This window comes from Drosophila subobscura, chromosome E, assembly GCF_008121235.1.
Source record: "Drosophila subobscura isolate 14011-0131.10 chromosome E, UCBerk_Dsub_1.0, whole genome shotgun sequence".
Classification (NCBI taxonomy): Eukaryota; Metazoa; Arthropoda; class Insecta; order Diptera; family Drosophilidae; genus Drosophila; species Drosophila subobscura.
In genome coordinates, this window is record NC_048531.1 from 18401767 (window position 1) to 18419664 (window position 17898).

The window sequence follows — 17898 nt, forward strand, 5'->3', positions numbered from 1 at the left end:
CGACACACACAGGAAAACGTAACCCTAGATACGATGGTATGATGGATGAATGATCTGATAAACAGACAATTGAGTGAGTGAGTGAGTGAGTGGAGGTTAAATGTGGCAAGCACACACACATTGCTATTGCTAATCGAGGCAAACAATTAACGTGTCTGTTAGTCACGCGTTCGATAAGTGGAACTTACTTAATTCAATTAACTGGACCAACACCCGTAAACACTAAGCACTAGGCACCTACCCACCCAACCCCACACTGCACCGCAGACACAGACAGATGCCATGCCTCCCCTCTTATCTAAGATGAGTAACTCTACGAAATGTGTCTCCTATATATAGATATATCTGTATAGTATATTGTCTGAGCTGTTTCTTTATTCCTATGTACACAACTTTATCGGTGTTGTTGTTCTTTGTGTGATGATTAGGGCCTTAGCTTTAACTATTTAACTGATTGCAGCCGATTTAATGGGAACTTAATGTACATACGTACGCTTTATACAGATAAACAACAGTGCGTTTCATGGCTTTGATTGATGTTTGCAATTTTACTTAGATGTCTAGCTTGATGCTTGGAATTTTACTTGTAAATTAATTTAATCGCTCAACAAGTTCAAGATGTCTGACCTTCACAACATGTACATCTGTGCCTATGAAACGCACTGTAAACTGTAAGCGCAGCGCTGAATGAGTAAGAGATCGATTCCCCACAGAGTTGAGCGTGCAATAAACTGTTCAATGTTTGGCTCAATAATTTATTGTGGAACGTGTAGACAACCTTTAGTTCTCTCGTCTCGTTGGATGTTTATTAAACAGTGTGTGAATCCCCCCAGCCACGAATGCCATATGTACGAGTACATCGTGTATACAGATCGGTTGAGGGTTAGGGGCATGGGGATTTGGATGTTTATCAGCCAGTTCCGGTTAATCTATAAGACAAATTTCAAATTCTGTTTAAATTTGTATTTTTTTTCTCGTTTTATTTATTTTTCGTTTTTATTGTTTAAATCGCTTCATAAATAACCTTTTTGTTGTTGTTGTAATTTTCTTGTTCATGTTTTTTTTTGGTTTTTTTGTTGTTTGTTTTTGTAATCGAATTTTATTGTTATTTGTTTTTGTTTTTCGTTTTTTTGTATTAATTTTTATTTTTACGTTTTTACCCATCGTGAAATGTTGTTAATTTTAGTTGATTCTCAATGTTATATGAACTTTTTACTTGTGTGTGTTTTTGTTTTTGTTTCGCTTTCGTTTGTAGGTTTTTTCTTTTCCGTTTTCCATTTTTGTTGTTGTTGTGTGTGTGTGGGAGTGTGTTGTTTTTTGGTTTCTCTTAGTCACATGTTTTTAATGTTTATCCATGCTTTTTATTATAATTATTATTATGTATATAACGTAATGTTTTAATAATAGCTCCTATCCTCGATTATCCTCGATCCCCTCCTCGCTCATACTCGCTATTCCTTTACTCGCTTCTCGCTACTCGCCGGAACAAATTTAGTCGCCTTTCGTCCCTATATTCGATTCGATTCCTCCCAAAAACTGTTTGAGCCTCTTGATCTTTAAACTTTGCTTTTAATTGAATTCATGAATTTTCTCTTCTCTTGCTCAATGTTTTATGTTGTATGTGTATGTGTGTGTGTGTTATATATATAATTATATATAATTTGTTTTTTATAAATGTTAATCTGTTATATTTTGTTGTTAATCTCGCATCATTTCGCCTCTGCATTTCTTTTGCTTTGCTTTTTCTTTAGTTTTAGTTTTATTTTAATGCCTTTGTTTATCGTTTAACAAAATGAATAAAAACAATTTGCAATATGTTTTGTCGTTTGGTTTTCTTTTTCCCTTTGTTTTCTTTTGTTGTATATGCTAATTGATCAATTTATTCGTAATATTTCGCACTATTAAAACAATTTAACGCATAATCTCTGGCAACTCATCGTCTCGGCTGCCTGCAACAATGACTCTTCCTCTAAGGCTCTTACTTCCCCCTGCCCTGCCATCTAGTATGGAGTATTACGAGTACAATGCATTTAACCGGGAAGATTCGGAATGTTTCTCCATTCGCTTCCGCTTTTACTTTGCAGCACATTTTGTTGCTTTGTTTTGTTTCGTGTGTGTTTTTTTATTCATCTTATAAATCTAACTGATTGCATTTACACAGAGTGTGTGACAAGTCTGAGAGTCTGAGGGGTCGGGACCTGCTTGGGGGATCAACAGAACCTGAACTAAACTCAACAATTGATTGATGTGGGGTGTAGTTTGGTGTGTGTGTCAAGATTCCATGTGTTTTGTGGTGTGTGGTTTATGTCTCTTAAAGCGTTATCCTCTATAGTTAATTGTTAACAATGATTATGATTATGGAAGTCAGTTGAAGAAGTCTGTAATCAGTATGGAAGCTGAGTTCTGCTGCGGAATCTCACGTTTTTGTTTATACTTATGCAATAGTATGGATCGTTTCTATACACGCAGAAATATGCTCGTCACTCGGTACTCGACTTCCACCTCACTCGTTCGGACTCCATTCCACACCACTCCCTTTTTCTGTACTCTGCGGCTTAATCCTCAAGTATATATATACATATATGGTATACATATACATATAGTATGTACATACATCTGTATATATTTTTGTATCGTGTTTCGGGTTGCACATTCTCGACTTAATAATAAATTAAAACAACGCTAATGAATTTGTTTTCCGTCCGCTAATTGTGAGTTCTCGTTTTTTGTCGCTTTCGTTGCGGAGCCCCCAACAACCAGTCAGCCCATGCCGGTCCATCCTTCCGGATGTGCTCTGCTCTCTGCTCAACTTTCCACTTATTATCGTTATCAATTATCAATTTCTCATTCAATTTTTGTTACATACATACTAGGGGTTTTCTTTCGCTTTTATCTATTTATATCTTTGTCGGTTTTTGTATGCTTAGTTTTGTGCCTTGGACAAATGCATGTTTAAAAAATCATTTCGTTATTAATGTACCTTAGTTTTTCATTGTTCTTTGTTTGTTATTTAGTTTTTGTTTGTTTTTGTAGCAGAAGACAGACGTGTGATTGATCTTAACTGTGGAAGTGATTGCGTTTATTTGTCCATTTGTTTGCTTTCTTTTTGTTTGGTTCTTTATGCTTCTCCGATGATCTTATTGGGCTTTGAGGTGGCTCAGAGGGGGCCTAGCTGAGGCCACCGGACGGGTCGCAGGTTGCGGATAGCGAACGGCCTACCCCAGTGGGTAGGTCAGCTGTGAATAGGCGGGCATCCTAAAGAGCATCAACTAAGTTGGCTCTGAGGGAGAGTACCGAAATAAGCAGTCCCGGACAGCCAGCGGGTGTTCGCGACGCAGCAACACTGACGATGCGCTTGTGGTGCCGCCTCTCTCATTAAGTAGCTCACAATCCCATCCCTACACAACACCTACCCACATCCTAGCCCCAACACTCACCTCACACCGGGCCGGACTAAGGTGTCACTCGACCCGTGCCAAGAGTCAGCCTGGCTGGGGGCCCGGTATAAACACTAGCCCAGTCGTGAACGGAGAGCTCAGGGATTTGGCAGCCCCCTGTTCTAATTATGCCTTACCCGGGTAACGCAGAGCTCTGCCGGGGTGGACCGTTCCCCTTCTCTGCAGCTCGTGGGAACTACATGGAAAAATTAAATATTGCTAATTACAAAAACAAAAACGAGAGAGGCACTCCCCAAATGCCTGCAGGGAGAAATCCCAAGCGGGAGAAGGCAGCGGCCCAAAGGCCTGGCCCGATCCGCTCAGACGCAGAAAAGACCTGCACGGCAAAAGACGCGGGTACGAATCCGGGTGGATCCCATCCCAAACCTGGGATGGGTGGAAAGTCAACACCCAAAACTGATACCATGGTAGGGCAGCTAAGCAATATTGCGGCTGCCCAACCTTCCGGTGAAGCGGCGGGTGAGGACTTGCCATCTACCAGCGTCCAAGCCAAGAAGTATAGCTATGCCGAAAAGAGAAGTGCTGGGCACATACTCCGTCGGCAGAACGCCAGCCAAGAAGTCAGTCCGACAGCAGACTGGCTGAAAAAGTAGAATGGGCCTCGACGGTGTTGCCCAACTTCAGTGTGGAGCCACAGAAGGTGGCCGCACAACAGAAGAGGCAACGCTCTCAAGAGACGCCCGGACCTGCCGCGAAGCGATCCAGGATTCTACCTAACGTATCCTTCGCGCAGATTGCCAAGGAGAGGACGCTGATAGGCGTTCTCGATAAAGGCAGCGCGGAGGGGAAAATACCCAGAAGCCAATGGAAGTGGGTGGAAGCGGCACTGGCCGACCGCTGCTTCGAGCTTCTAGAGAAGGATCCCGGGCCACCCCCAGTCTGCAAGGACATGGGATGGTTCCAGGGAAATATAAAAGTGGTAGCCTGCGAGGATGAGCGCTCCGTGAAGCTATACAAAGCTGCGGTGGCGCAAATCGGTGAGGTCTACGCAGGGGCGAAGCTCGTCGCTGTAGACTGGAGCGAGGTGCCAAGTAGGCCAAGAGCCCGTATATGGGTACCGGCCACTTTCAAGGAGCCCGAGCGGATCCTAACGATGTTGCAGAGATGCAACCCCACACCGCCAACCTCAGACTGGAAGGTGGCTAAAGTGGAGGCATCAAAGGGCCCCACAAACCAGGCGGTAGTGATCCTGAACAAGGAATCGCTAGCCCCGATCGAGGCAGCCAGGGAGAGCTCAACTTCGGGTTCAGCTCGGTGACCATGAAGGTCTACAAGTCGGATGCAGCGGCCGAGGCGCGTTCTGCCAACAAACCAGTTGAGCAGGACGTTGCCTCGGAGATCGAGGCACCGGAAGTAGACCCGGAGCCGGAGCCGGCCCTAGAGAGCTACTCCTCGGAGACGGAGCTGCTGCTCGATTTTGAGGCGATGTGTCGGGACGACATCCTCGACGACTCAGACGCCGATATAACAGTGGTGGAGAATGTTTCTAATGAAGTCTCTGAGGCTTCTGCAGATAAATCTCCACCACTGTAAAGCAGCATCCGCTGCTCTTATACTCCGCTTAGTCGCGAGCGGAGGAGACATAGTCCTAATCCAAGAGCCCTGGGTGGTAGGAGGCAGGGTCTGTGGATTAGCGACAAAGGACTACAACCTAATTGTAGCCCAAACGGAAGGTAAAATAAGAACCTGCATATTAGCAAGAAAGCACTTAAATATCTTTCTGCTCCACAACTTTAGCAACGGCGACAACACGGCGGCCAGCCTAGAGCTACAAGGGACACGCCTGAACCTGGTGTCGTCCTACATGGCTCATGAGGAAAGCGATCCTCCCAGTGACCTCGTTCGCAAGATTGTCAGCGATAGCGAGAGGTCGGACACAAGCCTACTAATAGGCTGCGATGCCAACGCTCACCACACCCAATGGGGGAGCTCGGATACAAATGTAAGGGGTGAGTCACTTTTTTTTTTTTTCCTTAACTCCAACCTATTTATTGGAAATCGGGGTAATGACCCCACTTTCATTATAAAAAACCGCCAAGAGGTTATTGACCTCACTCTGTTATCTCACAAACTGTTAGACACTATTAAAAGTTGGAGAGTCCTAGAGGACCACTCCTTCTCCGACCACAGGTACATCGAGACAACCCTATCGCTCGAAAGCACCATACCCACTAGCTATGTAAACCCAAGAAAAACCAACTGGGATACGTATAGCGCAAAAATGGAGGAATTACTCCCCCCCCTAGCCCCAAAATGCCCGGATACACAAGACGATCTTAATCGTCTTGTGGACAATTTCACGGAAGCTTGCAATAAGGCCTTCATGGCAGCTTGCCCCTCGACCAAACCAAGAGGGAAAAAGAAACCCCCCTGGTGGTCTAAACATATAGATACCCTCCGAAAAGACTGCAGGACTCTCTTTAACAGAGCCAAAAGCAGCAGCGAGGTAGCGCACTGGGAAAATTACAAAAGTAAGCTAACCCTATACAAAAAAGAAACAAGGAGAGCAAAAAGGGCCTCTTGGCATAAATTTTGCTCCGAAATTGAGGACACGTCAGAAGCCGCAAGGCTACGCAAGGTCCTGTCAAAAACATCCCCCTCGGTGGGATATCTCAAGAGAACTGATGGTACGTGGACAAACTCTAGCGAGGACTCCCTACACATTCTTCTCGAAACTCACTTTCCTGGGTGTACGACCATCGAGCCGGCAGACACCCCAAGTGAAGGCCCGAAACCTCGATGGGGCACATCCTCACAAAACGGAATATAAGCTGGGCAGTAAACAGCTTTAAATCCTACAAATCGCCTGGCCCGGACCAAGTCATTCCGGCTCAGCTACAAAAAGCCGGGGACGTGGCCATCAACTGGCTGCAAAGTATCTTCAGGAAGATACTGACAGTGGGAAAAAATCCCCGCGCTTGGCTAAAGGCTAAAATAGTCTTTATACCCAAGGCAGGAAAACCCTCTCACACAACCCCAAAAGACTTCAGACCAATAAGTCTATCGTCCTTCCTTCTTAAAACCTTTGAAAGACTAGTCGGGCTGCAGCTGAGGAAAACCATTAAACCTCAGTGGCTGTCAGGCGCTCAACATGCCTACCGAAAAGGGAAATCCACGGAAACGGCACTCCATGAAGTAATCTCGGCGGTAGAGAAATCTCTTCACGTCAAAGAATACTCCCTAATCGCTTTCCTAGACATTGAGGGAGCTTTTAACAACGTCATACCGGGAGCCATCACAGAGGCACTGACTGACCTGGGGGTGGATCGTCACTTGGTGATGCTCATAGATCAATTGCTCACATGCAGGACAGTGACATCATCAATGGGATCGTCCACTCAGTCAAGGTATGTCAACAGAGGCACCCCCGCAAGGCGGTGTCCTGTCTCCCCTTCTATGGAACATAGCCGTCAATAAGATCTTGTGTGACTTGGAAGGGGAGGGGCTGCAAGGTGGTAGCATACGCGGACGACGTTGCCATTATCTTCTCGGGAAAATTCCCTCAAACACTCTGCGAACTAATGACCGCAAAGCTCGCACGATTGTCAGAATGGACAAAGTCGCGTGGACTGGGAATTAATCCCTCTAAAACGGAACTTGTGTTGTTTACAAACAAATACAAAATCCCGCCCCTCAACCCCCCAATACTAAACGGATGCAGGCTCTCCTTCAGCGACAGTGCCAGTTACTTAGGGTTGGTAATTGATAAAAAGCTCAGCTGGAACCTAAGCATCAAAGACAGAGTGAAGAAGGCTACGATAGCCCTCTACACTTGCAAGAAGGCCATTGGGCTAAAATGGGGCATGAACCCAAGAATAGTCCAATGGATCTACCTAGCAATAGTTAGACCAATACTGCTCTACGGAGTCATAGTGTGGTGGACTGCCCTATCGAAGGGGACCATCACAAAACAACTAAGCAAGGTGCAGCGAACTGCAGCCTTAAGCATCAGTGGAGCTCTGAGCACAACGCCAACGGATGCGCTAAATGCTATACTTTGCCTGCAGAGCCCTGACCTTGCAGGTAAGGAGCAGGCAGAAATGGCAGCAATCCGTCTCAGAGACTCCGACCAATGGGTGTCACATCGCACCGGCCATGCATCAATCCTAAATGGAAACAACATCGTCCCTGCAAAAACGGACTACTGCGTTCCGAGGGAGTATACAGATACCCCCTTTGAGACAATCATCCCTCACAGAAACGACTGGCTTGAGGGACCGCCTGGTCCAAAGGAAGCCATTCAAATTTTTACTGATGGCTCAAAGCTTGACAACAAGGTCGGAGGAGGAATATACTCCGAACTGCTGAATATAAGCTACTCCTTCAGGCTCCCGGATCACTGCAGTGTCTTCCAAGCGGAGGTCATAGCGATCAAGGAAGCTCTGAGCTGTCTTCAGGAACTAACCCCTGAAGCGACTTACATAAACATCTACAGTGATAGCCAAGCTGCAATCAAATCATTGAATGCGATAACGACAAGCTCGGCCACAGTTGCGAACTGTCGCAAATCTCTTCACGAGATGGCTTATCAGTTCGTCATCAGCCTAATATGGGTCCCGGGCCACCAGGACATTGAAGGCAACTGTATAGCAGATGAGCTGGCCAGAGCTGGAACAACAATCCCCCTTCTCAATGATAAGGAGGATATTCGTATGCCAATGGCCACCTGCAAGCTCAGAATAAAAGAACATTTTAAGAAACTTACAAATGACAGATGGCAAACTGTGCCACTATGTCGCATAACTCGGCAAACATGGCCTAACATAAATAGGAAGCGCACCGATGAGCTCTGCAAACTCAGTAGGAGTAGGTGCAGCTCAGTCATACGCTCCCTTACGGGACACTGGCTAATAGGCACACATGCAAACAGGCTGGGAGCCCCTTATAACGATTTCTGTCGAAGCTGTAGAGATGAGGACGAGGAGGAGACTGTGGAACACCTTTTCTGCTCCTGCCCGGCTCTCAGTAGAAGGAGACTCCAATACTTGGGCTCTCCTTTTCTAAATGACATTTCGGACATGTCTACAATAAGTCCCAGACGGATCGCAGGCTTCATAAGGGCATCCGGATGGGATAATGGATAAAATAGGGTCTCACGGGAGAGAAGGGAGCGAAACATGCGGTATCACAATGGGCCGAAACCGGCCTAAGTGTGTCGGGTCTCTGACAATCCCCGACAGCCGCCTCAACCTAACCTATGCTTCTCGAGGCGCACGCGTGACGGATCAGATGGCGATCAGACAACGGGGAAGTTGATAAAAGCGTGGAAAGAGGACAGAGCGAGATCGTTGCGAGCAAACGTAGACCAGCTACGACTGCCAGGGAAGAGAAAGAAATACGATTACGATTCAGATTTTGTGCTTTTCGTTTTTTCGTTTCGTTTCGAAAACCGTTTGTACTCGTACAACTTCGATTTTGCACTCGGATTTTGCAATAACAATTCTATAGTTTAACCAATGACATCGATACGCTTTTCATTTCGTTATACATCTAACTGTACTTTGTCTAAGCTAAGGGGGGCGCCACCCTTCCGTTGCAGCTCTCGATTGCGTGACACCCGAACGATCAAACTCCACGCGGGGGAACGGTACGGGAACTTGGACAAAGGCTGTGATGATTCAATCTCTACTACATTGTCATGTGATGATGTCGGGCTTTTTGGCAGTGTTTTTGTTTCTTGATGCGCACACACATCTCTCTTTCTATAATTCTAATTTCGATTTGCTCCCTCTTCTCTGATATTTCCGCCTAGGAACGTGGGACATAGATGGGTTGCTCAACTCAATGTGTGACGATAGGGCGCTACATAATCACTTCGATATCAGAGGCAGTTTGTGGAGCAGTTTTCTTATTGTTTTCACTTGTTTGAACGCTTATTGCGTTTTACAACACTACAACTAACGGCAGTTTCGCATTGAGGATTTCAGAGTGGGAATTATGTATGGCAAATGTAACAAATGTAATTGTAATCATAATTCTAGATGTCTTTTATGTATAGTAAAGTGAAGGAACTGTGAAGGAATTATGGAATACGATACACCGATTTAACATTTTAGACATTTTTGCATTCAGTTTACATTCAGTTTTGTTTCATCTTTTTTTGGGGTCTCTTCTTCTCAACAATAATTTATAGTCTCTGTTATCTTCTCTTTTGGCAACTTAGAGTTTACGTGATTTAGATTAGATTTCGACTTGTGTGTGTGTGAGTGTGTGTCGGTGTGCAAGTGACGCTCGTAGTCGGAGTCGCAGTCGGAGTCCAACTAAATAAGGCTTCGTTTTGGCATACGGTACACGGAACATGGAACATTGAACATGGAACACGGAACATGACGATGACTTCATTTTTGTATACAACAACAATAACAACAAAGTGGGGTGAGAATCGGTTTGGTGTGTGTGTTATTGGGGGGAGGCGCGATATTATGCAAAAAGTGCTCTTTGTGTTTGTGGTTTCTGGGGGTTCGGTTCATCGTTTTCAATATCGCTAATTCACTCGCTAAATGCTACAAAAACTGCGTTTACACATGGGTAAAAGGGTTTTACCGTTTGTCTTCGTGTCTTGTGTGTGTTTTTTGGGGACTGAATTTAGTTTATGCTTACTTCACTATTGTACAATGTGCGACTTGCATTATTATTATATTCTCATATTAATTTCCTTTTATATATATATGTAATGTATGTTCGTCTCGTGTCTGTCTGTGTTAATGCAGCCTCCCGTTTTCCTATAATTTTTCACTTGTAAAATGCGCTAGTTTATTGATACCTTTTTCTGATCTGAGCATTATCTATCTGCAAATGTGACTATGAATGGGGGTTGTGTGTGTTTTTTGCATTTGCCCGTATCTGGTTTCATTTAAATTCTATCCTCCTCGTCCTCCTCCTCTTCCTCCTCCTCGACCTCCTCGCCGTTCTCCTCGAGCTCCTCCTTGTAGCCGGGATGCTCGGAAATGGCATAGTAGTTGCCATTGTAGATGACGCCCAGCTCGCGGAGTGCATCGCCGCGTATTGTCGCCTTTATCGTCCAGTTGTAGCAGTCATCCGACTCGGACTCGCGATCCAGACGCTCCACGTCGAGTATCTTGGAGTTGAGGCGCTCCAGTATGATGCCGATGTCCTTGATGCTGAGATGACGCTTCTGGTCCACCGATAACTGATCGATCAGCAGCAGAAACTTCTCGGTCGTCGTCTTATCGTCCTCCATCACCGTGTTCTCCGTCTCGCTCTCGGAGCTGTCCCGCTCGGGGGCAATGTCCAGGAAGCGCACGTGACCCTTGGTGCCCGAGGAGCGTCGCATACTGCCGCTGCCGCCCAGCATAGGATCCATAACCGATGATGACATGGCCAGCGTCGCTGCCGGCTGGGGACTGCTGCTCCCATCCTGGATGGGCGACGTGGCCACGCTCTTGTGCACGGCTATCTTGCGCCCCTCCTCGTGCAGTGCGCAGCAGTGGAAGTCGCATTCCGTGGTGCTGGGGCTGCCAGCCCTGCTGGGCGTATGGGCATGATGGGCGCACTCTGGCGTGTGCACATGCACAGCGCCCACACCCACGGTGCTGTCGAAGGAGCTGCCCTGCTTGGAGAGGCGCCTGCTGCCGCCGGGTATCACAACTCCTGGCGGCAGGACCACTCCGCCGGGATGGTATATACTCGCCGGACCCTCATCGCTGATCACCGTTATTTGGGGGCTGGCATAGCGCGGCTGCGACGACTGCGACGACACCGACTTGTTGTCCAGCGAACTCTGTGCGGAGAGGCCCTTCTTCGAGGGCGAATACTTGTCGGAGGAGAGCAGCCCATTGCTGCTGCCCAGGCCGGAGCATACATTACCGCCGACGCCACCACCACCACCTCCTCCACCACTGCTGCCGCCACCCTGCCGCTGATCCCAGTGCAGGACGACCGTGACACGCCCTTTGTTATCCATAATCTTCCACGATGGTGTCTCATCGTGCAGTTCCAGTGCATGAATCGTCTCACAGACGATTTTCGGTATAGCTGATATGGCTGCAACAGAGAGGATTAGTTTGGTATTGGTGTGGGGGGGAGAGTGGGTGAGTGGATCTGGGCTGTGGGCAGACTTACCAGCCTTTATGACATCCACTCCAGTTGGATACCAACGTTCGCCCTGCCTCAACAGCAACAAGACCGTATTGTTGGCCAGGGTGCGAAAGTATTCGCCATCCTCAATTTGGGTTCCATCGCACTCCAGAACAACGCGCACTGGTTCTGAAGCAGGAACCCCCAACTTGTCCTTGCCGCGCACCAATAGCTCCTCGAATGTACCAACTACAACGCCTTTACGCACATTCCGCCAACTGTCCCAGATTTTCAGTGGTCTCTTGCCGCGAGACTCCTGCCGAAGAGGAAAAAACAATATTAGATTAGTCGACGCAGGCGGATTATGTACAATGTATGTACTATGCATGAAGGATGTATGTATGTATGTGTGTGTGATGTAGTGGGAGTTCCATTTGGGGCGTGACACCTGTGCAACGCTGCGCAGCCAATTCACAAGTGGGTGTGGCATATCAGAGCAGATCCCAGCCTCCAGGGCAGCGTCATAACATCTTCCGCCCACTAATTGTGGTTTGTGCTCGTTAAAAGGGCGCAAATGTCAAGGCCACAACAGCCAGCAGGAGGCAGCAGTAGGCCGCAGGAGGTCTGGCCACGCAGCTTTTCCAAGGGGAAATTGATTGAAGGGATCCCAGCCCAAATCTGGCATTTTTTGCAACAGCCCAAAAAGAAAGCAAACACAAAAATGCAGAAAAAACCCAATTAAAATGCTTAGAAAAAGAAGCAACAAAACAAAGGGAGAAGGTGAGGAAGCAGCGGAAACGGTTAACAGCGGACACAGCTGCGGGCTGTTAATCAAATAACAGTTAACATAGCAGTTAACAGTAGCAGTAACAGTAACAAAATGGAGGAAGAACAACAAGATGAAGGCAGCAGCAGCAGCTGCAATGTAATACCAATAACAGCAGAAGCAGCAGCAGCAAAAAATAGAGGCGAAAAGGGGGACAGCAAAAAGGAGGATGAGGAGAAGAGTGTTAGGGAGAGCAAGGCGAAGAAGAGGCAGCTCCAATGTTTAATGTATTGCAAGGACATGAGTGTGGCGCTCCAGTGACCCAGTAACGAGTGCAGCACACGAGCTAAATAATATAAAAGGAAGAAGCTCTCTCTCTCTCTCATTCCCTCTCTCTCTTTCATACATACATATAGAAGGCACCAGCCCCCCTGCATCAGCCCCATCATCCATCTGTGGCAAAAATAAAATGTTTGAAAAATTACAAAAAATTCATTCTGACATTTTCAGCTCGACGCCAAAAATACAAAACAGAAGAACAAAAAAAAAAACACAAAAAACCAGCGAAAACTTTTCATAAAATATTTCATTTCTTTTCGTGCTCTCTTTTTCGCCCCCGTCCTGTGGGATAGGTCAGTGCTGCGCCCAATGCCATATGGCCCAATGGCTGGCTGGCCGCACGTCTTGCAGCACAGCGAAAGAGAGAGTGAAAGCGCGAAGGGTGGTGGGGTGGGGGGCAGTGGGCATTATAAAATTTCAAATTAATAAATGAATAAACAGCGCCAGACGAAATGTGGAATACCCCTCGACTAATTGGAATGTTAATGGGGGGCCACGGGGCGCTCCTATATTTATGATGGTCTTTTGGCTTTTCAGTCGAATCTTATCGGAACTGGATACGTGTGCGTGTCCACGGAAATCGATGAATGAATAAACGAATGAGTAATGGCGATAGTGAGGGAGTGGATTGTGTATGGATCATTGTTACCCCAGAGGACACTCCACCGCTGGACATCGATGTGGGTCCCGTTGTGATGGCCGCCGCACCACCCGCGCCCATGCCAGCCGCAGCCGCCACGCCCCCCTGTGTGACCTGGGCTGCCGCCGCAGCCGCGGCTGCCACTTGTCTGATGCTGAGGCAGTTGCACAGCGGCTTCGTCACGCCCAGCGTGCACAGGGCGTTCGACCACATGGCGGCGCTGCTGCAGACACTAGTATCCCCCTTCCCAGCCACGTTTATGCACGGACTCTTGGACTTGGCTGTGCTTTTGTTTTCACTCTGCGTATATCTGTCTGTCTGTGTGTCTGTCTGTCTGTGTGTGTGTGTGTGTGTATAGCTTCTAATGCGATCCCGATTCAAGGCTAACACTGCACATGGGGCACTGCCTTTGATGGGAGCTTGATGCTCTCAGGTCGATTTTGTGCATTCTTTTTGTCGCTTACAACTCGATTACAATGCACTTTCGAATTTGTAACTCGATTCGCGTCTCATTTGCTTACAGAACAAATCTAATTTGCTTTTTATTCGCTTCAAATGCTCTCTTTTCGCTACTCTCTTCTCTTCTCCTCTCTCTATGTTATTTCTTCTCCTCTCTTTTCGTTTCGTTTTTGTTTAAAAACCGTTATATAAAACTGTCATGGTGCACTTTCGCGTACACTGTTAAAAACCGTTTGGAAACTTTACGAAAACTTTATAAAATTAAAGCTTATTGCCTATTGCCTATTGTTGTACAGTGTTAATGCTGGCTAAATGCTTTCGTTTTATGGTTTATTTTATTTCTTGGGGGCAAATTCGTTCCAGTTCAAGTTAAAGTTAAAGTTAAACCTAACGTTAAAGTTTCTGTTATTGCCTTGGCATACAAATGTAAGGAAAACACACACGCACGCACGCACATAGAAAAAACTGCACACCCAAAATGGTTTTGGTTTTTGCTCTTTTCTTTTCTTTTCTGGTTGTAATTGTAAAAATGTATTTGATTTAATTAACTGTTTTATTAAGGGCCTGCCTGGAACAGGCGGAGGAACAGAACAGAGGGTTCTGAAATGTTCTCTCGGTTGGCTTTTGGGGCGCGTCGCCTCGTGTTTTGGGGCAGGTCAGGGCGGACAGCCAGCGCCAGCACCAGCTATACACGGGGTTGACCTTCGCACTTTCACTTTACAATACTACGCGCCTGGCGCTCTGCCTCCGCCTCGAATCGTGAAACCGACGAGTTTTCATTTGGTGGTGCATTCGCCTCGCCTCGCCTCGCCTTGGATTTCAGTTTCGATTTTCAATTGATTGCTCACTTTTGCTCTTCACTTTTGATTATTATTAATTATGGTAGAAAAACACCCTTTCTCGTTTGCTCTGCAGCACCCTGATCCGTTGCAGTTGTCACGCCCAGTTAGGGGTTTAAATCTATTTTAGCGAAGAGGCAGCGGAATCACGTAGCTCGTAAAAGAAAGTAGCATCCTTGCTGGCTATGGCACGCTGCCTGGCAGAGCAAACTGTGAAATGCTGCTGCCAGTGCTGCTGCTGCTGCTGCTGATGCTGCTTCCGTTGAGCGAGAGCGCGTGAAATGCAGCCCCAAAGCTTCACTCAGACAGACAAAGAGCACACCAAAGAGAGGCAGAGAGCCAAGCGAGAGTGAAAGCATGTTGGACGGACTGCAGGCCAAAGCATGACATGAGGAGAGGTTAGAAGAGGGAGAAGGAGCTTGAGGAGAGCCGTTTGCTTGGCTCAAACACACATTAACTTGTACCGTTTATTTGCGAGAACATTTAATGCATTTTTACTTCTCTATTGAAACTTTGCTCAGCCTGCAGGGCTCTCCACGTTCCATGTTCCACCGTGCACTCTTCTGCTTCGGGCACTGTTGTTCCACAGTTAACATTTGGCTGTGCTTTGGCCTACATTTGCATCAATGTGATATAATCGGGGCGCGCTAAAGCTAACAAAACGCGCGCGCACCACACACGAACGCTCCACAAGTATTCCTTCCCCATCTGGGATCATCATCAGTGAAACTTCAACCTGGCTTTCGATTTCATTTCATTTCACTTCGATTTGTTTCGACACCGGAATATGTTAACGAACGTGTACATAGTCTGTATGTCTGTATTTACACCAAAATCAGGTTCGATCTGGGAACTCTGTCGAATGTTTGCTAAAGAAAAATAGACAATTTCTTTGAATTTTTGGGTGAGAACAGTGCTGAAGTGGGGATATTAAACTGGAACCAGAGGAAGGGCAGAGAGCGAGACTGAGGACGTGCATTTAACATTCCCTGTTAAGTCTGTCACAGTACACTGTTAACATTGGCACAAATGTAACGGATTCAGGCTGCATTTAATTAAAGTAAGCCAAGGAAAGAGAGAGAGAGAGAGAAAATAAGCCCGTTTATGTTAAGGTTTAATTAACATGCACGCCCAATTGCTGTTAAAGATGTTCCAGACTCCATGCGCCGTTACAGCAACTGTAGGAATGTGTCGGAATTTTGGACAATTTTTTGGTAACAAAAAATGCAAGATATTCCTTTTGTCCTTTGAGATGAGCTGCAAAAACAACAACATTACAGTTCCATGGGACAAAGGGAAAGGGTAGGTGGGGGGTACATCTGTGTGGGGGTAAGTATTACCACAGTTATTTGGGTCAAAGCTATAGCTATTCACCCGCAAAGCAAAACGAAATGAAGAAACTGCATAAAACATGCACACACAAAGCAAATGCCCGTGCAGCAGCAGGGGACACGCACACAGGGACAGAGGACTAATGCAGGTCTAAAACGGTTTCAAGCTGTTGCAGACTATACGCTGCCATTCGCATTTATTACCCTTTTAAATAAGAGAGAGCTTATGTAAATCCTAAGCTCTGTATGTAAAGATGCATTGTACTACTACATTTGTAGTTTTTGCAATATAGTTTTGTGCTTCCAAGGAATCAAAATGAGATCCGCACAGTCGGATAATTTCTTAAGCTGCTGTTACATGAAACGCTTCATGACGACCTTCCTTACTATCGCTATGTTCACAGGTGAAAAAAGCATCGGTGGAATAGCTATCGTGTAACCAGATTAAAAGGGTCTACTTTGATAGCCGCTCCCAAGCAACGTGCTTGCTGAAAGGAGGTTAAACAAGATGAGAGATGAAAGATAAAGATGTGTGCAGCATGCATGTGGGTATGTGTGTGTGTAATGAGAGCAGCTGATTGAATAGATGGCGCAGCAAGATGCAAGAACATTTTGGAGCAATTAATGATTAACCGCCTGCCGGCCCAGGGGGCGGCGGGCAGGCAACGTTTGCCACTTACCTCTCTGGCCATTACGACATTCTCACAAGCAGCGCCCGCTCAGAGGGTCTGCCATTTGCGCTTCAGCAGAAGCAGCCTCCACCGTGGCGGCCGCTAACAAGAGCAGCAGTAGCAGCAGAAACAACAAAGCTTACACTCCTCGCGCATATATATATACACTACAGTGTAAATGTGGTGTGTGTGGGTGGGTGTGTGAGTTTGTAAGTGGGCGGCAAACGGGATAGTAGCGAGAGAGAAGGATGAAGCAAATGACACAGAGAAAGAGAGAGAGAGTGAGTGTGAGAGGGATGAGAGAACGTGTGTGGGTGGGCGGATGTGTGTGTGTTTGTGTGTGTGTCTCAAAAATTCTCTACTACACGTTTATTTTCAATCTTCTCTTCCCGCATATCTCACCAACGCGCCGATGCTGCTTGGAGCTTCTTGTTCCTTTCGTTCTTTCTTTTTTCTCTCTCTGCCTTTATGTCATGCGTAAGTGTGCGTGTGCAAGTGTGCGTTTGCCTGTATATATAGGTGTGTATTGGTATTTCCACAGGATTTATTTTTATTTATCCCAGAATTTGTTTAAACAATTAGGGGAAGCTGCAAACTTTCAAGCAAACAATTGTCTTTTCATCTCCGAACGCACACCTAACGCCCACTTTTATAGGTGCGGCTGTCGGCTCATCTTTTGTCAAGAGAGAGCACATTAAAGTACCGTTATCGCTGTCGGAGACACATTTTCGCTTTTTCACACACTTTTCCGAGTGCGTTTTTTTGCGTATAAACCCACAGCACTCGCGTTTTGAAAGTCCTGCGACAGATACATATATCTAATGGAAATCCAGGAAAATCCGGGGGAAATCCGTGGTTTTTCTCAAATTAAAGCGTTTTTTCGGCGTCTTCGGCAGTGTGACCGCGGAATTATCGATAAAATATATCGACAGACCCTCGGAAGTATACCCAAATATACCCTCTCATTTTCAAAATATACTCTAAATATACCGTAAATCTTAAATCATTATCCTCGATTTGGATCTTCTATTTAATATTGCCAGGCGGTTAGGACTTTCAGCTTTTCAAATGTAATTTTTCTCGAATCACCATTTAATTCTCCATAAGATTGGTTGATTTTGATGACAGATCTTTATTGGATTGATTTCAAAATAAGGTTAAAACTGAAAAGGTGTACCAAAAAATATAGTATTAAAAGCTACGTGGGTGGGAATAGAATGTTACGTCATTTGACAATTTGTTGCTGGTCAACCGATAGTATAGTATCGGTTGTGTACCCTGTTTTTATAACTTATAGTAAAATTACATTTTTACCAGTTGCTTTAAATATTAACTATGACTTTGTATTGGAGAGATTT

At 46.0% G+C, this 17898-nt stretch overlaps 1 protein-coding gene across 3 annotated transcripts; it reads right to left on the minus strand.

Annotated features, from left to right (window-relative positions):
* Positions 1 to 9829: 9829 nt before the first annotated feature.
* On the minus strand, positions 9830 to 17458 carry LOC117890659. Of its 3 annotated transcripts, XR_004648591.1 has the most exons (4): positions 16550 to 17458; positions 11541 to 11811; positions 10252 to 11462; positions 9830 to 10205 (listed from the first exon to the last, which is right to left on the minus strand). XR_004648591.1 is itself a non-coding variant. In XM_034795630.1 (3 exons), exons 1-3 carry the CDS (start codon positions 16559 to 16561, stop codon positions 10312 to 10314), a joined length of 1434 nt encoding a protein of 477 aa, XP_034651521.1. In that variant the 5' UTR covers positions 16562 to 17458; the 3' UTR covers positions 9830 to 10311. The 3 variants fall into 3 exon arrangements, 2 of the variants coding, with proteins under 2 accessions (XP_034651521.1, XP_034651522.1); XM_034795630.1 differs by having other exon boundaries at positions 9830 to 11462; XM_034795631.1 differs by lacking the exon at positions 16550 to 17458 and adding an exon at positions 13250 to 13509 and having other exon boundaries at positions 9830 to 11462.
* Between the last annotated feature and the right edge of the window lie 440 nt (positions 17459 to 17898).

Bases quoted from the DNA above. Each gene is read 5' to 3' on its own strand.
- LOC117890659 (XM_034795631.1), bottom strand. From the start codon at position 13,453: ATGTGGTCGAACGCCCTGTGCACGCTGGGCGTGACGAAGCCGCTGTGC. The intron at 11,812-13,249 runs GTAACAATGATC...CCTCTTCGGCAG, and splicing joins GCGGTGGAGTGTCCTCTGGG to GAGTCTCGCGGCAAGAGACC. The intron at 11,463-11,540 runs GTAAGTCTGCCC...TCTCTGTTGCAG, and splicing joins AGTGGATGTCATAAAGGCTG to CCATATCAGCTATACCGAAA.